The sequence below is a fragment of the Orcinus orca genome, chromosome 11 (genome assembly GCF_937001465.1).
Source record: "Orcinus orca chromosome 11, mOrcOrc1.1, whole genome shotgun sequence".
Taxonomy (NCBI): domain Eukaryota; kingdom Metazoa; phylum Chordata; class Mammalia; order Artiodactyla; family Delphinidae; genus Orcinus; species Orcinus orca.
In genome coordinates, this window is record NC_064569.1 from 68,653,794 (window position 1) to 68,670,484 (window position 16,691).

Here is a 16,691-nt window from a genome sequence, read left to right on the forward strand (position 1 = left end):
CTTTTCTTCTAACTCAAATTTCTCTAACACGAGCCTCCATAACAAAAATAGTCATAGCTAAACTACAGCTGAGAATTTACTATTTGCCAGGCACATTTCTATCCATGTTACATGTAGTTACTCATTTATTCCTCACAAGAATCCAGTGGGGCAAGTACCAGTATTTTCCTCATTGTACAGGTGTGGGAATTCAGCCAGAAGAAATAAGTTAACCTGTGAATGGTCACCTGGATAATGTGGGAAAGAGCCAGGCTTTATAGTCAAACTGACTTCAAAATTTGAGCTGGTAGCTTCTACATTATAACACTTATTAAGCTTAACCATTGTGCTTTCAGTAATATCTTCAGACAAATCAACTTATATTGGTCTATTACTTTTTATTCTGTTATTCATAAAGTGCCTCAAATGATGAATAAGATTTAGGTAACCTGAGACTGTTTGACTAAACAGTCAAATACCTAGACAGCTCAATGCCATACTGCACGCTGAGTACTGCCTTTTGAACTCCAACAGCCATCTTGAAACGATAAAGCCCATTGGTGTTTTATAATGTCACTCTCTAGCATTTGTAATTAGAAGAGGGGAAACAATACTAGGAAGGGCATCTTGACTCTCTTTATATATGAAAGAAAGTAAAGAGGAGGAGCCATTTTTGCTAACAACTGATTACTATGAAATCCTTTAGAGCTCTCCACCAAGACAAATACTGTATTAAATGGAAAGCAACCTGAGTTTTCAGCCAAGATAGCGGTCTTCCTTAATAGTATTGCCAGTTAGGCTCATAAGGTGAAAGGTCTGAAAATCAGAATTCATCTTTTGCCAGTCTTGCAAATGGGGATGATTTGTGAGAAACAGAAAGCAGGGCAGTACATAGCTGCTTGTAGCTGATTTAATAAATAATTCATCTGTGATGTTAAAGACTAGCTAGAGGAGCTTGCTGTTTCAGTGGAGTGATGGGTAGTGCATCACCAACTTTATGTACTGATTCTTACCTCTCTGGCAGATTTGTCAGACAGGCTACTTTTCCCCAAACCCGTAGTTTTGTCCCTGGTTGAATTAACTAAGCAAGACCTTAAACATATTTTGTCACCATGACACCTTAGCTTTTTATCTATTAGTGACTGAAAAGAAACCATTTCATATATGAATGGTTTTATTATTTCATCTGATATATAGGTTGTAACTACATCAAAAATAAAATAAAACCATGTTTTTTTCCAGTCAGCAAAACTATCACAAACTGGAATCAAAGACCAAAATATTCAGTCTTTCCTTTATGTGCTGAAATGCTGCTTACAGAATATTTAGTGTTTAATCACACTTGTTTGAACAGCTTCCATATATGTATATGGTAAAGATAGTAATGGTAAAGAAATTAAAGCTTAATATTAAAGTTATTTTAATTTAATAACCCAAATGTTAGTTAACTTAATGTTCAGTTTGACTTTGGTGTACTATTGAGCTTGTATCCTACATGAACAATGTACTCTCTTGTATATGGGTTTATTTTCTTGATTTTAAGATAATTTTCACTAAATAACACCTGGTAATTATATGCACAAATACAGAAAGCTAAATATCATGTTGATCTAGATAATATGTTTAAAATTAGGAATGGTAATTATCATCGTAAGGATGCTAATATCTGAGGATGAAGACTATCTGGCATTATATTAATTATCTGGTTAAATTCTTTCTACTAGGATATACAAAGTTCTGGTCAGCATTTGAAGACTATAATCATTCTAAATTATATGAAATTTTTGCTTGTTTGAAGAGGGAAACAACTTAAAATTCAGAGTTAATAAATTGTGGACAGAAAATTCTCTCTTGTCTTGTTCACCAATATCGTCTCATATCAAAAACTTGAGGACTTTTCTCCAAAGTGAATAACTGATAGGCACAAAGGATAGAACACTGGTTAGAAAAGTCAGTAATTTAGAGATGTTAATAGCATCCACAGAAAGAATTTGAGAATTTATGACCTTGAGCAATCCTTGAGTGTTCATAGCAAGCCATCTGCTCCTATGGAAACCTAATCTGAAAACAGAGCTGAAATTCAGAGCTGAAATTACTTCCAGCAAAAGTGTCTCCCTAGTTTTACAGTGGAATTCATAGTTTCTAAAATAGTGAAACTACAGCAACAACAGGGGCTATTTGACATAATCAACTGCAATTTGCTCAGCAATGTATCACTCAAAAAAAAAGCAGAAAACAGAAACTTACCACCCCCATTCTTCTGACAGAGGTATGGGAATCTCCACACGTTCCCTAATCCTACAGAAAATCCAACCTGGGCCAGGATGTATTGTAGTTTACTGTTCCAAGCTGGTCTTTCATCTTCGACTTCAGATCCTTCTTCAACATCTGTGTCTTTCTCTTCTTGGACGTCAACAATTAGTTCACTTTTCTTAAAGGCATCATCAGCTGAGTCTTCATTGGAAAGAAGGTCTTTGACAGACTCAATAACCTCATCGTCTAATTCTCTTTTTACCACCTTGCTATTCTTAGGCATTGGAAAGTGCGGGCAGTGGTATTTTTTTTAATTCCCTTTTGGTAAGTTTGTTAATCCTTTTTAAAAATATGTTAGTTGATAGGAATAAAAGATGGAGGAGGATATCAAAGGAATCTTTGATTCAAGGTGATAAAGTCTTATGGATCCTGGATCTCTATGTCCAATATTCTGTGGGTACCTGTAAAATTTTAAGTTGAAAAACAATAATATTTAATAAGGAAAAATATTTAAAATACCAAAGACCCTTTCTTATTAATTTTTAAGATGCAAACTCTTTCTACAGAGTGTAAAACATATGACTGTCCTTGACCTTTCAGAGCTTATTATTTCCAGAAGTATAAGAATTGTAAAGTACACAAGGGCTTCACACACATTTTCTTTTAGCTAACTTCTTCTTTCTTGCAAAAATCTACTTTGATCTCAGATATACCCCACTGCATAATGTTGACTCGGTTCATTTGTAAGTAAGTAGAATTTTGAGACCCTTTTTCTTAATTCTTCCTTTTTCCCCTCTCTGACTAAAGTACATCCCTTATTTTATTGCTTATAGAATTATATACACAATTGCATGCCATCCCTGTAAATTTGTCTTATACAGAATTTCATCTGTTGGCATGTTCATCTATTTATTCATTTGATATTATGGGAAAAGACATTAAGGGATATATTGGGGGAGAGGAAATTTCACCTCTTTCCCCTCTTAGTTCTTTTGGTTGGTGATTAAAATGACATAAGACAGATTCACAGGAGAAAAAAAGTTTATTATTTTCATACAGCAAATCCACGTAAATATGAAGAATTCCAAAGGCAAGGTGAGATATATATATATATTATTCTGGACTAAGAAGGAGGTAGGGATCTGAGGTTTTAAGGGGAAGTAAAATAATTCAAAGGAAGATAAAAGGAGTTGTTTGGTAAACAAATGTTTGCGGGTCATCCAAAGACAATAGGACGCAGAGAGGACTTCGATCAAATGGGCTTGGCTAGGGTCCTTCCTGTCTACCACACCTAATACTTGACTATAGTTATCAGTGGTGATAGCTCCTTCCTGGGACAGGCCTCCTATCTTAAATTCTTTTAGGCAGTAAGGGAGGAATTCAAAGTTTCTTCCTGAGTCTTTTGGGCTTTCATTTTTTCAGCTCAAAGTAATCTGCATGCTGGAGTGGCACATCTTGTGGCAACCTACCCTGAATCCCATCAGACACAAACATTAATGAAACATACGATATCTGCTTTTAACGAGCTTATATCTACTGTAGAGAAAGGTACATCCCAAATAACTGCACCACGCTGCACAATGTAAATGACCCAACATCCTTAAAATAGGAGAGACCAGGAACGTTGGATACAAGTGAACTTAGAGTTGAGCAGAAATGGAGTGGGCCACAACAAACATAAGGAAAAACATAAACAGATTCAGGAAGTGGTAAAAATTTGTGATATTTGTGTGTACATTCTCTCAAACAACTCAAGAACAACACTGCCATCACCTTGGCATTTTCCCCTTTCCCCATTTCTGTTTGCATTATATCTCATCTCCTTTGATGAGATGTAAGTACACAAGGCATATCTATGAACCAATGAGACTATTCTTTTTTTTAATTGAAGTAGAGCTGTAAGTACACAAGGCATATCTATGAACCAATGAGACTATTCTTTTTTTTAATTGAAGTAGAGCTGATTTACAATATTGTTTTAGTTTTAGGTGTACAGCACAGTTGTTTGCTTTGTTTTGTTTTTGCAGATTATATTCCATTATGGGTTATTATAAGATATTGGGTGTAATTCCCTGTGCTATACAGTAAATCCTGATTGCTTATCTATTTTATGTATAGTAGTTTGTTAATCCCATATGCCTAATTTGTCCCTCCCCGACTCCCCTTTGGTAACCATAAGTTTGTTTTCTATGTTTGTGAGTTTGTTTCTCTTCTGTATTCATTTGTATTATTTTTCAGATTCCACATATAAGTCATATCACTTGGTGTTTGTCTTTCTCTGTCTGGCTTACTTCACTAAGCATAATATTCTCTAGGTCCATCCATGTTGCTGCAAATGGCAATATTTCATTCCTTTTTATAGCTGAGTAATATAGTGTGTGTGTGTGTGTGTGTGTGTGTGTGTGTGTGTGTGTGTGTGTATACCACGTCTTCTTAAGCCAATTGTCTGTTGATGGGCACTTGGGTTTCTTCCATGTCTTGGCTACTGTAAATAGTACTGCTTTAAACATTGGGTTCATGTATCTTGTCAAAGTAGAGTTTTCCATTTTTCTGGATATATACCCAGGAGTAGAATTACTGGATCATATGTTAGCTCTATTTTTAGTTTTTTTAAGGAACGTCAATACTGTTTTCTACAGTGGCTGCACTAATTTACATTCCCACCAACAGAGTACAAGGGTTCCCTTTTTTTCCACATCCTCTGCAACATTTATTATTTGTAGACTTTTCGATAATAGCCATTGTGTCCAGTATGAAGTTGTCTATTTTAAAAAGTGACTAAACATATGAGAGCTTCTCCTCAAAATTGGATCAGGAAGCTTTAAAAATGATATCCCAAGAATTCTATCATTCACTGCTAGAAAAAAAATGGAATTCTTTGACGGAACTGCTGTTAGATTTACATTAAAAGTCAGAGAAAGAGTCTGTCATACTTTATCTTATAATCTTAATGAAAAAGACAGGGTGCTGGGTAATGCAATGAAAAGAAAAATTCTTTAACTTAACCATATAACTATTCATCATTTTTAGGTTTGTATGTGTTTCATTGTTTCCAAAATTAAAATATATACTCTAAGAAAATACACTCATTAAGATCTGGTGAAGATTAACAGGAAGACTGTGAAGGAAATTCTGAAAGAGAAGCATTCTCAAAATATTCTGAATAGTAGACATATCTCTGGAATAACTGAAAAACTTCTCATGGTGACTATTTTGAAGAGGCCAACACGGGTTGGATACAGAAATAGTTTCATGCAGTTAGGGATTATGTATGTTTAATTTGTACTATTTCCCCCTAGAGCTCAGTAATTATTAGTTGAATAGATGAATAAATATAACCACTGAAAAACTGAAATAAGCTAATTTTCCAAATAGTTTTTGCTGGAAGAAAACAACCTGACATATAAGAAATTGTGATTTGTGAGACATGAATTATCTAAAGGTCTACATTTTTTGGATCATCTAATGATAAACTGTTTGCATAATAACTTTACTGATACATGGATAAGAGCATTTGTTTTAATCTGACAAGCTTGGAGTTATGCCATAGCTCTTCTACTTAGTTGTGTAACTTCTCATAGTTATATGACTCTTAACTTAGTTTCCTCAATAGACATTGGTCTGTTACTCCTTTTGCTTTTTTCCATGCAAATAGAAAGGTAAGGAATGTATTGAAGTTTAAAGATATTATTACAGTAAAATCACCCACCATTTCATGAAGAAAAAATTTAAAAGACAGTGTTATTCATGAGTCTCCCTCAAATTAATTATCTCAAAATTGTTGTATTTCTTCTACAGATTTCTAGTCTTTGCAGGAAAAAAATTAAAAATAACATCTTTGGCTACTGTTGCATATTTTTTACATATCCAATGAATAATCATACATAGGATATCTTTTGGCATAGTTTAGTTTAAAAATTCCCGTCAGACTACCCAAAGTTCACATTCTTATGAAAAAAAAAAAAATCAATGTCTAATGGAAACAAAATTTAAATGCAACTTTCTATTCTAAATGCCTAAAATATACTTAACTACATATACAGATTTATAATGCAATAATCTTAGGCAACCTTTACAAAATTTAAAACTTAAAAAGTGATGCTAAATATGTATTTGCATGCATTTAGAGTTCCTTTTCTATTATAAACAAAAAAAAAGAAGTGATAGTACATTAATATTATCACAAGTAAAATAATTTACATTCTCTTATCTCACTTTGTTTCTCCCACCTCCTGCTCCTGTCTGGGATGGCTATAGGAAAATATTGGGTGGGGTTGCAGTTAACATTGAAGTTTCCACAATAACACGTAAGTCTTGGGGGAAAATGTATATCTCTTCTTCAATAGGCCATAAGCTCTACTTTGAGAATGACATTATCTTACCAATCTCACATTCTCAATGTTTAAATTTGTCTGTCAAATAAATGAACTGAAGTATGACAGAATAATATTGTATAATAACTACAAGTATTTTACATTATTACACGTTTGGTTGTTTTTCTGTTTTTTGCCTTTTACCCCAAGTCCCTATATTTACTGAGTCAGAGGCATATCTTTCTTATATAGCTGCTGCATATAGCCAAAAGATATAAATGCAGTTTCTGAGTGGATTTGTAAAAACCTAGTATATGAGACAATTTGAAAGCCAAATTAATTTCAAAATTTTCAAGATCCAACTTTTCTGAAAGAGAAATTTTTTAGGAATGCCAAAAGCTTGCCTGAAGAACTTAGCCCGTAAAAGTATGCCATAAACAAAGATTTAAACGTGTAATTGACTATTGCCAAAAGTGTATTACTGTTACTACGAAGCAGGAATGTCCAGGGAGGATGTGAAGTAGTGGGTGATAAATTTTTCATATTCTACCGGTCACATGGGCAGTAGGATAATCAGAATCAATTAACTGCACAGTCCCTGCCAAGTTATCACCATCCACTCCTGGGAGAGTAAAGTTGGCAACAAGCTATCATATTGCTCTTCACCTGTACCTAGGAGTTGCATTAGCTGTCCTCATCACTAACTGATAAGGGCCTCCTGTCTACAACGGAGTAACAGGTGAGAGCAGGGGTCAAGAAAATACTGCCCATGAATCTAATACAACCCACGGTCTGATTTTGTAAATAAAATTTTATTGGAACATAGTCATGCCCACACATTTACATATCTCCTATGGTTAATTTTGTGCTGCAACAACTGAATCACTTTGTATGGATTGCAAAGCCTAAAATATTTACTATTGAAAAAATTTGACAACCACTGTTCCAGAGATTAAATCTGAATTGAAGATGCAGAGTGCCCCCGATCACTCCATCTATGTTTCATTTGCATGGCACTAATTTTTTTATTACATGGTGTGACAAGATAGACATCTCCCCATTCAAAAAGGAGATTATTTAGTAAGTAACTATGAGATTATGAGTAATTATGAGATTAATTGCTAAGAATGAAAAAGTTTTACATAGAAACAGGGAGATGGAGGGGTAGTAGTTGAGAGGGAAACAAAAGATAAATGTAGAATATATATCAGGAAACAGAATAGAATAAAACACAAAATACTAAAAGATAAAATAGCAGACTTTTGCTAAGACTTGTATTATTTAATAATAATAATAATGTAGAACAGTCAACACTGAGAAATTACTAGTATGGAGATTCCTAGGGATTTCAAGCAGAAGTAGAAAGGAGAAATAAGCCCAGGATATTCAATCACCTCTATAAAAACTAAGAGAAAAAAATACTTGATCTTCAGTTTTTATACTCAAGTACTTTGTATTCCAATTATAAATGTCGCAAATATTCTCATCCATAAAAGATCTGATGAGCCCTAATGGGGAGAAAGAGGGACAGGCTACATGATCATGAAATTTAGCCAATCGAGACAGAGACCCATGTTAAACGACAGAAGTGAACATTAATTTACACAAGGAAATAAGGTTCAAAATCTATAAGAATTATGTTGAGGAGAAAAATATAAATTAAAATCCAAAAATAACCTGACTAACAAAATCAGGAGTTTAAACGGGAGAAAGAAAGAAAGAAAGGTATGAGAACGTTCTCATCTTTCATAGCAGAAAGATGAGGATTAAACTGTAATGAGGATTAAATTGACAGTATCAATTTAGGATACTGTCTAAATATGAAATTCATAGTCCAAAAAAGGATAATGACCCCACTTCTTCATGTTTTTGTATAATCCTTCTTATTTACTTTTAATGAGATCTTGTAGGAATTAATATTTATTGCTGTGAAAAGATATGTGTTGGTGCCAAACATTTACTTATTTATTTATTTATTTATTTTTTGGCTGCATTGGGTCTTCATTGCTGCGCGCGGGCTTTCTCTAGTTGTGGTGAGCAGGGGCTACTCTTTGTTGCAGTGCACTGGCTTCTCAATGCGTTGGCTTCTCTTGTTGCGGAGCATGGGCTCTAGGTGCGTAGGCTTCAGTAGTTGTGGCACGTGGGCTCAGTAGTTGTGGTTCGCAGGCTCTAGGGCGCAGGCTCAGTAGTTGTGGCCCATGGACTTAGTTACTCCGTGGCATGTGGGATCTTACCGGACTAGAGCTCGAACCCATGTCCCCTGCATTGGCAGGTGGATTCTTAACCACTGTGCCACCAGGGAAGGCCATGGTGCCAAACATTTATATCTAGGTTCTAGAGACAGACTGAGTTCAAATCCAAACTCTATCACTTATGGTTTTATGACCTTGGCTAAATTACTTAGTTATCTAATAATAAAGTGCTTGGATAAACGCAAACACAGTGAGAGTACTCAGTATATGTTTTCTTTTTACTATGATTATCACCCTCTTATATTTGTATTATATTACAACTTCATTCAATTAAGGATACTGTGAGTCCAGAGCCAATGCTACATGTTTCAGGTGTCTTAACACCACTTTTTTATAAAACCAGTTTTCTATCTCTGCATAATAAATTACCTCAAAATTTAATAGCTTAGCAAACAAAAACTGTATTTGCTCATGATTTTGTGGATTAGCAATTTTAGCTAGGCTTAAATGGTCAGTTGTTTTGCTTCTCTTGACTTGGGTCACTTCTGCTCTGCAGTCACCTGTCAACTCGAGTGGAGGAGGATGGCCTAAGAGGGTCTCAAATCACATTCTGGCAGGGACAGCCTATCAGCCAGAGCACTTTGGTCCTCCTACACGTAGTCTCTCCAAAATGCTAGCTCCAGCTTGTTCACATTATAAGCTTAGAGTTCCAACTCTAGCCCAAAGGGGTAAGCCCAACACACAAGTGCTAGTAAAGCCTGTTTGTGTCACATTTGCTGATGTCTCACTGACCAAAGCAAGTCACACAGCTAAGTCCAGATGACCCAAGAGTAAATAAACTCCATGTTTTGATGGAAGGAACAACAAAGTCAATTTGCTAAAGGTATGAGTAGAGGGAAGAGAGAAATACTGCCACCATTTTTGAGAATAATCTGCATTTGTCCAGTTAGATTTCCTCTCCCTGGATTTTGAACCTTGAGGAGAAGAACAAAGAGATCAAAAAGTTGGCATCTCATTTAATTCCAAAGGGATTATGCCCAGGCTGTAACTACTACCATAGTGATGGATCCTGGATCCAGTTTTCAGAACTGTTTTCATTCTTGCCCTTTTCCATCTTATTGCCAAGCACCCCATTGTTTCTTTGAGTCCTTGCAACCCTGCCAATATTTCTTTTTTTTTCCCCTCATAGCCAGCATCAGTTTCTGCAGCTTGCAAAGAACCTTATTATATACCTATTATAAATGTAAACCTATTATAAATATAAAACAATTGGTGTCTTCCCACTTATCTATTCTATATAGGGAGTTACATACATTTAAAATGTTGAAAATGTTACATTATTTAAGTTTGGACTTATCTTTATATTTTTCTCATTCTCCCATTTTTGTATTGCTTTAATATCTTCATGAGTAACTTTTCAGAAAAAAAATCTATTTTAAACACTTAAAGCTAGATTCAAAACCTTTTAAAATCAACATAATAAAATTTTAACTTGTGGTTCTCAAGCCTAACCATTTTTTTTTTTTAAGCCTAACCATTTTTAATGTGTTTTTCCTTTCTTAAGATTGTTTCATTGCCTCTCCACATAAATTTTGAAATCAGCTTGTCAGTTTCTACCCAAAATAAAACAGTCTGCTGGAATTTTGAATGGGATTACATTGATTCTATAGACCCATTTGTGGAGCACTCACATCTTAAAAAATTGAGTTTTCCAATCTATGAACTTGGTATATCTTTCCATTTATTTGTATCTGCTTTAATTTCTCTCCAGAAAAAAGTGATTTTTTTAAATACAAGCTATATACCCTGCAACAATGCTAAATCAAGTTGTTATTTTTAAAGATTCGTTAGGATTTTTATATAGACAATATGTCATTGGTAAATAAAGATAGTTTAGCTTTGTCTAATTGTTTGCCTTTAATTTCTTTTTCTTGAGTTATTTTCTGGCTAGGACATCCACCAAAATTTTGAACAGAAGTGTTAAGAGCAGATTTCTTCATCTATGCCCCAGTGTTAGTGGGGAAGTACTCAATATTTTACTGTTAGGTACAATGTTAGTTATGGATTTTTTCATCAGGTCCTTTTATCTGTTTAGAAGTTTCTTTTATTCCTAGTTCAGTGATTTTTTGTTTTTGAATCATGAATACCTGTTGAATTTTGTCACATAATTTCCTGCTTTTATTAAGATAATCACATAACTTCTTAATCTGTTAATATAGAGTATTATATTGATTGGTTTTGTATCTTTTATTATGGGATAAACCCCACTTACTCTAGATGTATTACCCTTTTAATATATCACTGAATTTATTTGCTAATATTTTGGTAAGGATTTTTTTCAACTACATTCATGGGAACATGGATCTGTAAAATTTTTTTTCTTATATTTTACTTCTCTGGTTTTGGTGGACTCCTTAATAGAGTTCTGAAATGGCCTCTCTTTTATTTTCTGAGAGACTATATGTAGGATTGGTTTTATTTCTTCCTAAAATGTTTGGCAGCATTCACCAATAAAGCCATCTGGGCCTGGAGTTTTCTTTTATGGAATATTTTCAATTAAAAATTCAATTTATTTTATTGATATACAGCTACTTAGGTTTTCTTTTTCTTGCTATGTTAGTTTTGGTAAGTTGTGCTTTTCAAGGAATTTATATCATCTAAATTGTCAAATTTATTGGCACAAAGTGATTCATAATAGTCCCTAGTGTTTTTTAACACCTGCAGGATTTTTAGTCTTATCTCATTTTTTATCCCTGCTATTGGTAATAGGTGTTTTCTCTGCTTTTGTCTTGATTATTCTTGCTAAAAATTTCACTATAGAGTTAACTCAAAATAGAAAGAATTCACTATAGAATTAACAGAGCTCTTACTCCATCTTTCCAGACTTTTAAACTACTATTGTTACAACATCTTTTGAAGTTATGTTATATTAGACATTAATAAATGTTTCCAGTGAAAATATGCAAAACCCTAAAATAGCAGGCAGACACTTGCATCTTAGATATGAGAGATGACTCAAACAGACATGCCTGTGCTGGCTAATTACTAGCATTTTCCACAATCTTAATATTCTATAATAAAGAACTAGAACAACAGTGAATTATCTCCCTGACTTGGACAAATTCAAATTTTACTGAATAAAGTTTTCTTTAAATATGAACCAATTCTGAACATTGAATCTGAAATTCATTGTGAATTCAAATGAAATATATTTTTTCATAGTCTAATGTATAAGGTAAAAAGTAAAGACTATTTGAACAAAAATAAAATGTTGAACCATATTGAAATACCCAAGAAAAAAAAGGCACATGTTAAGAAGTTTACAGTTATGAAATAATCACCATAGAAAAAGACAAAATTTGGTAACATAATGAAATAATGATTTTAACAAATAATACAAAAAATATTCAACCATATAGAATTCCACCTAAGCATTTATTTTGCAAATTATATCTCTTTATATAAAATGTCTGCATTAAGCAAAAAGATAACAAAAAAAATCACAGAATCAATCAAAAGGAGGAGAACATTTTTACAAGTGAAATACAAAGTCACAACTTACACTTGGTAACCTACGTTTTGCCCAAAAATGTGGACTATAACATATCTATCAGAATGGCTAAAATAAATAGATAAATAAATAAATAAATAAATAAATAAATAAATAATGACACCAAAAGCTGGTGAGGATGTGAAGAAACTAGATCAATCATATATTGCTGATAGAAATGTAAAATAGTATAGCCACTCTAAAAAATAGTTGGCAGTTACTTTTAACACTAATAATAGAGTTACCATTGTGACCATCATTTTGCACTCTTAGGCATATATCCCAGAGAAATAAAAACTTATTTTCAAGCAGAAACTTGTACATAAATGTTCATAAAAGCTTTATTCATAATAGCCCCAAACTGAAAACTACCCAAACGTCCTTCAATGGGTGAATGGTTAAACAAACCAGAGTACGTCCATATCATGCAATATCAGCCATAAAAAGGAAAGAACTATTGATACATGCAACAACCTGGATAAACTTTAAGGGAATGATGCTAAATGTGGGAGAGAAAGCCAGTTTGAAAAGGATACATATTTCATGATTCCATTTATATTACATTTGTGAAATTAGATAATGACAGAGATGAACCACAGAACAGTGGTTGCTAGGAGTTATGGTACAGAAGGACAGGTGGGTGTGCTATAAAAAGGTAGCACAGGAGAATCTTGTGAGATGGTTACCATTTAGTATCTTCATTGTGATAAGGGTTGCATGAGGCTATACATGTGATAAAATTGCAAAGAACAATACATACATACACACACATACAGAAAAAATGACTGCATAATCTGGAAAAGCTCTATGAATTTTGCCAATATCAATATGCTGGTTTTGATATTGTACTGTATTTTTATATAAGATTATAAAGTGGGGGAGGCTAAGCGAAGGTTACACAGGACCTCCCTTTGCACCTTCTTGTGAGCTTGCAATTATTTCAAAGTTAATTATAATTATACAGCAATTCCCAGAAATTGAAATGTATTTTTGTTGACTTCTATAAACCAAGGACAGATCTTAAATTTTATTTAACTAAGTCTTTCAAAAGGCCTTTTAAACATTTTGAAAATATACAAAAAGTCTTTTAAACATTTAAAATTTTATTGAGAACACCTCAGATTTAGGCACTGTATTCATTTCCTGAGGGTGCTGTAACAAATTCAGATTTAGTGGCTTGAAACAACAGAAATCTGATCTTTCAAAGCTCTGGAAGCCAGAGATTTGAAATCTGTTTCAGTGAAACAAAATCAAGGTGTTGTCAGGTCTGCAGTCCCTCAGGAGGCCCTAGGGGAAAGTCTGTTCTTCGCCTCTTCTAGCTTCTGGGGCTGCCGGTGTTCCTTCAGTCATAGCCACATCACTCCAGTCCATACCTCCATAGTCACACTGCCTCCTCCTCTTCTATGTGTGTCTAATCTCCTCTGCCTCTTTCATATAAGGACATCTGAGATGGCATGGCATATAGGGCCCACCTGGACATTCTAGGATAACCTCTTCATCTGAAGATAATTTCTGCAACAAGTCTTTTTCCAACTAAGGTAACAGTCACAAGTGCCAGGAATTAAGAGGTAGACAAATCTTCAGGAGCTATTATTAGCCTCCTGCAGGCACATTCTATTGTATTACACTTATTTATATGTTTGTATTATCATGCCTTATGGAAAAAATGAATTTGAAAGCATTCAACATGCTTCATTGTCATCATCATAGAATGTCAAGTATGATCTCTCTTAGATGTTTCCTATAATAGATAGCAAACACAAATGTTAACAATTCTTCCCAATGCTGTATTATCCCTGTTACTCATCTCATTAATAAGATGGAGTCTATTTCCCCTTCTTTTAATTCTGGGCTGGCCTTGAACTTCTTTGACCATTAGAATGCAGGAGTGACACTATGCAAATGTCACTAGGCCTCAGGAAGCCTGGCAGTTTCTGCTTTGACTCTTTTGGAAGCCAGACACAATATAAAAAATGTCCACCTGCCCTGTTAGAAATCCCACATGGAAAGTGAGAGAGACACTCTATCAGCCACCAGTTGTACCAGCCATCTGAGCTAAACCCACAGGAACAAGAACAAAGATGTTGACATTCTAGCCCCAGTTGAATAGCCAGCTAATACCAACTAGAAATATCAACTAGAACAGATGAAGCACCTAGCTGAGCCCAACCAACACAGAGGATAATGAAAAATAATAAATCATTATTGTTTAAAGTCACTACAATCCCAGGAAGGTAACAGAGGGTGAATGCTTCAATATAACATTGTTTCAAACCTACTAAAACAAAAAATGGATAGTTTGTTATGTAGCATATGTACTAACTGCCTAATGGGGGAGAGAAATTGAATAGTCACTGAATTTAACTGAAAGTAAAAATACTTAATTAAATTTGAAATATTGTCCAAGGAACCATTCACAGTGGGGCTAGACCTGTGTAAAAAAAGGTGTGGTTTAGGTTTTTAAATCCATGCAGTGATTCTCTTGTAACCACAAGATAAATACTAGCCTTGAAAGACATGTTTAGTTACCCTAATGTAAAGCTCCATAAGGTTGATTTTACGCTTTTGTATATCATTTTATATATAAGAAATGAAACAAGGATTATAAGAAAACCTGCAGACATCAAAATGACCATAAAGAAATACTAGCAAAAACTCTACACACGTAAATCTTGACAACTTAGTTGAAATAGGCTAATTCCTTGAAAAACACAAACTACCACAACTTACCCAACATAAAACAGGTCATGTAATATCCATATAACTATTTAGAAACATGAATGCATTATTTTAAAACTCTCACAAAAGAAATCTCCAGGCCCAGATGGTTTCACTGGAGAATCCCACCTAACATTTAAGAAACAATTAACACCAACTCTGCACAATCTCTTCCAGACAATAGAAGATGATAGAACACTTCGCAGTTCATTTTATTAAGTCAGTATTACTCTGAATCCAAAACCATACAAAGATAGTACCAGAATAAAACAAACAAAAAACTATATATCTATATCTTTTGTGAATAAAGACAAAAACTTCCTTAACACAATATTAGAAAACAGAATTCAGTGCTATATAATAAGAATTGTACCCCATGACCAAGTGGGTCTTATTCTAGGTACACAGGCTTGTTCAATATTCAAAAACGAATAATGTAATATTTTCCCTGAAGCTCAGGAACAAGACAAGAATGTCTATTCACATACTTTTATTCAGTGTAGTACTGGAAATTCTAGCCAGGGCAGTAAGGCAAGAAAAGGAAATATAAGGCATATAGATTGGAAAGGAAGAAAGAAAATTTTCCATATGTGTAGACATCCTGATTGTCTATATTGAAAATACCAAGGAATCTACAAAATATGAACAGTACTTTTATATTGAATACTTCAACTGATGAAAGAAATCTAAGAAGATCTAAATATATGGACAGACATACCATGTTCACGGACTGAAAGACTCAACACAGTAAATATGTCAGTTCTCCCTAAATTGGTATACAGGTTTAAGGCAATTCCTATAAAATCCCAGCAAAAATTTTTGTAGATATAGATTATTCTAAATTTATATAAAATGTCAAAAAACTAAGATAGCTACAACAATTTCAAAATGGAAGAATGAAGTAGGAGGAATCTTTCTACCTTATTTGAAGACTTATATAGCTACAGTGATAAAGACTGTGTGAGGTTGACAGAAGGACAGACAAATAGATCAATGAAACAGAAGAGAGTACCCATAAGTAGGTCCACACAAATACATCCAACTGATTTTTGACAAAGGTGCAAAAGCAATTTCAGTAGAGAAAGGATAGCCCTTTCAACAAATAGCTCTGGAACAATTGGGCATTCCCAAGCAAATACAGCCTGGACCTAAATTTCATACCTTATACAAAAACAACTCAAAATGAATCACGGACTTAAATGTAAAACATCAAACTATAAACCTTTTAAAAAGAAATCATCAGAAAATATTTTGAGATCTAGAGCTAAGCAAAGAATTCTTAGACATGAAACCAAAAGCAGAATCCATCAGAGCAAAAATTGGTAAAATGGACTTCAAAATTTAAAAATTTGCTCTGTGAAAGAACCTATTAAGTGGATGAAAAAAATAAGCTAAAGACTGGGAGAAAACATTTGCAGACCACAACCCCAAGAAAAAAAAAAACAGTATTTAGGGTCTATAAGAACTCATAAACATCATCAATTAAAAATAATTTAGAAAATGGACAAAGGACATAAAGGGACATTTCACCGAATATGATGTCTGGATGGCAAATGAGCACATGAAATGAGGTTTGACATTATCAGCCATTAGCAATGGTAACTAAAACTACAATGCGATGTCACTACATACTTATTGGGATGGCTAAAATAGAAAGACAACCAAATTCTGGCAAGGATATGGAGA

General features: G+C 33.9%; 1 protein-coding gene across 2 annotated transcripts in view; it reads right to left on the reverse strand.

The window, feature by feature from the left end:
- Nucleotides 1-16,691, reverse strand: part of SLC6A15 (solute carrier family 6 member 15) — a 48,222-nt gene that overhangs the window by 25,353 nt on the left and 6,178 nt on the right. For both annotated transcript variants that reach the window (XM_049693958.1, XM_004280605.4), the window contains one exon: nt 2,227-2,693. In XM_049693958.1, coding sequence (XP_049549915.1) covers nt 2,227-2,515 — 289 coding nt within the window. In that variant the 5' untranslated portion in view covers nt 2,516-2,693. The remainder of the gene's footprint in view (nt 1-2,226; nt 2,694-16,691) is intronic.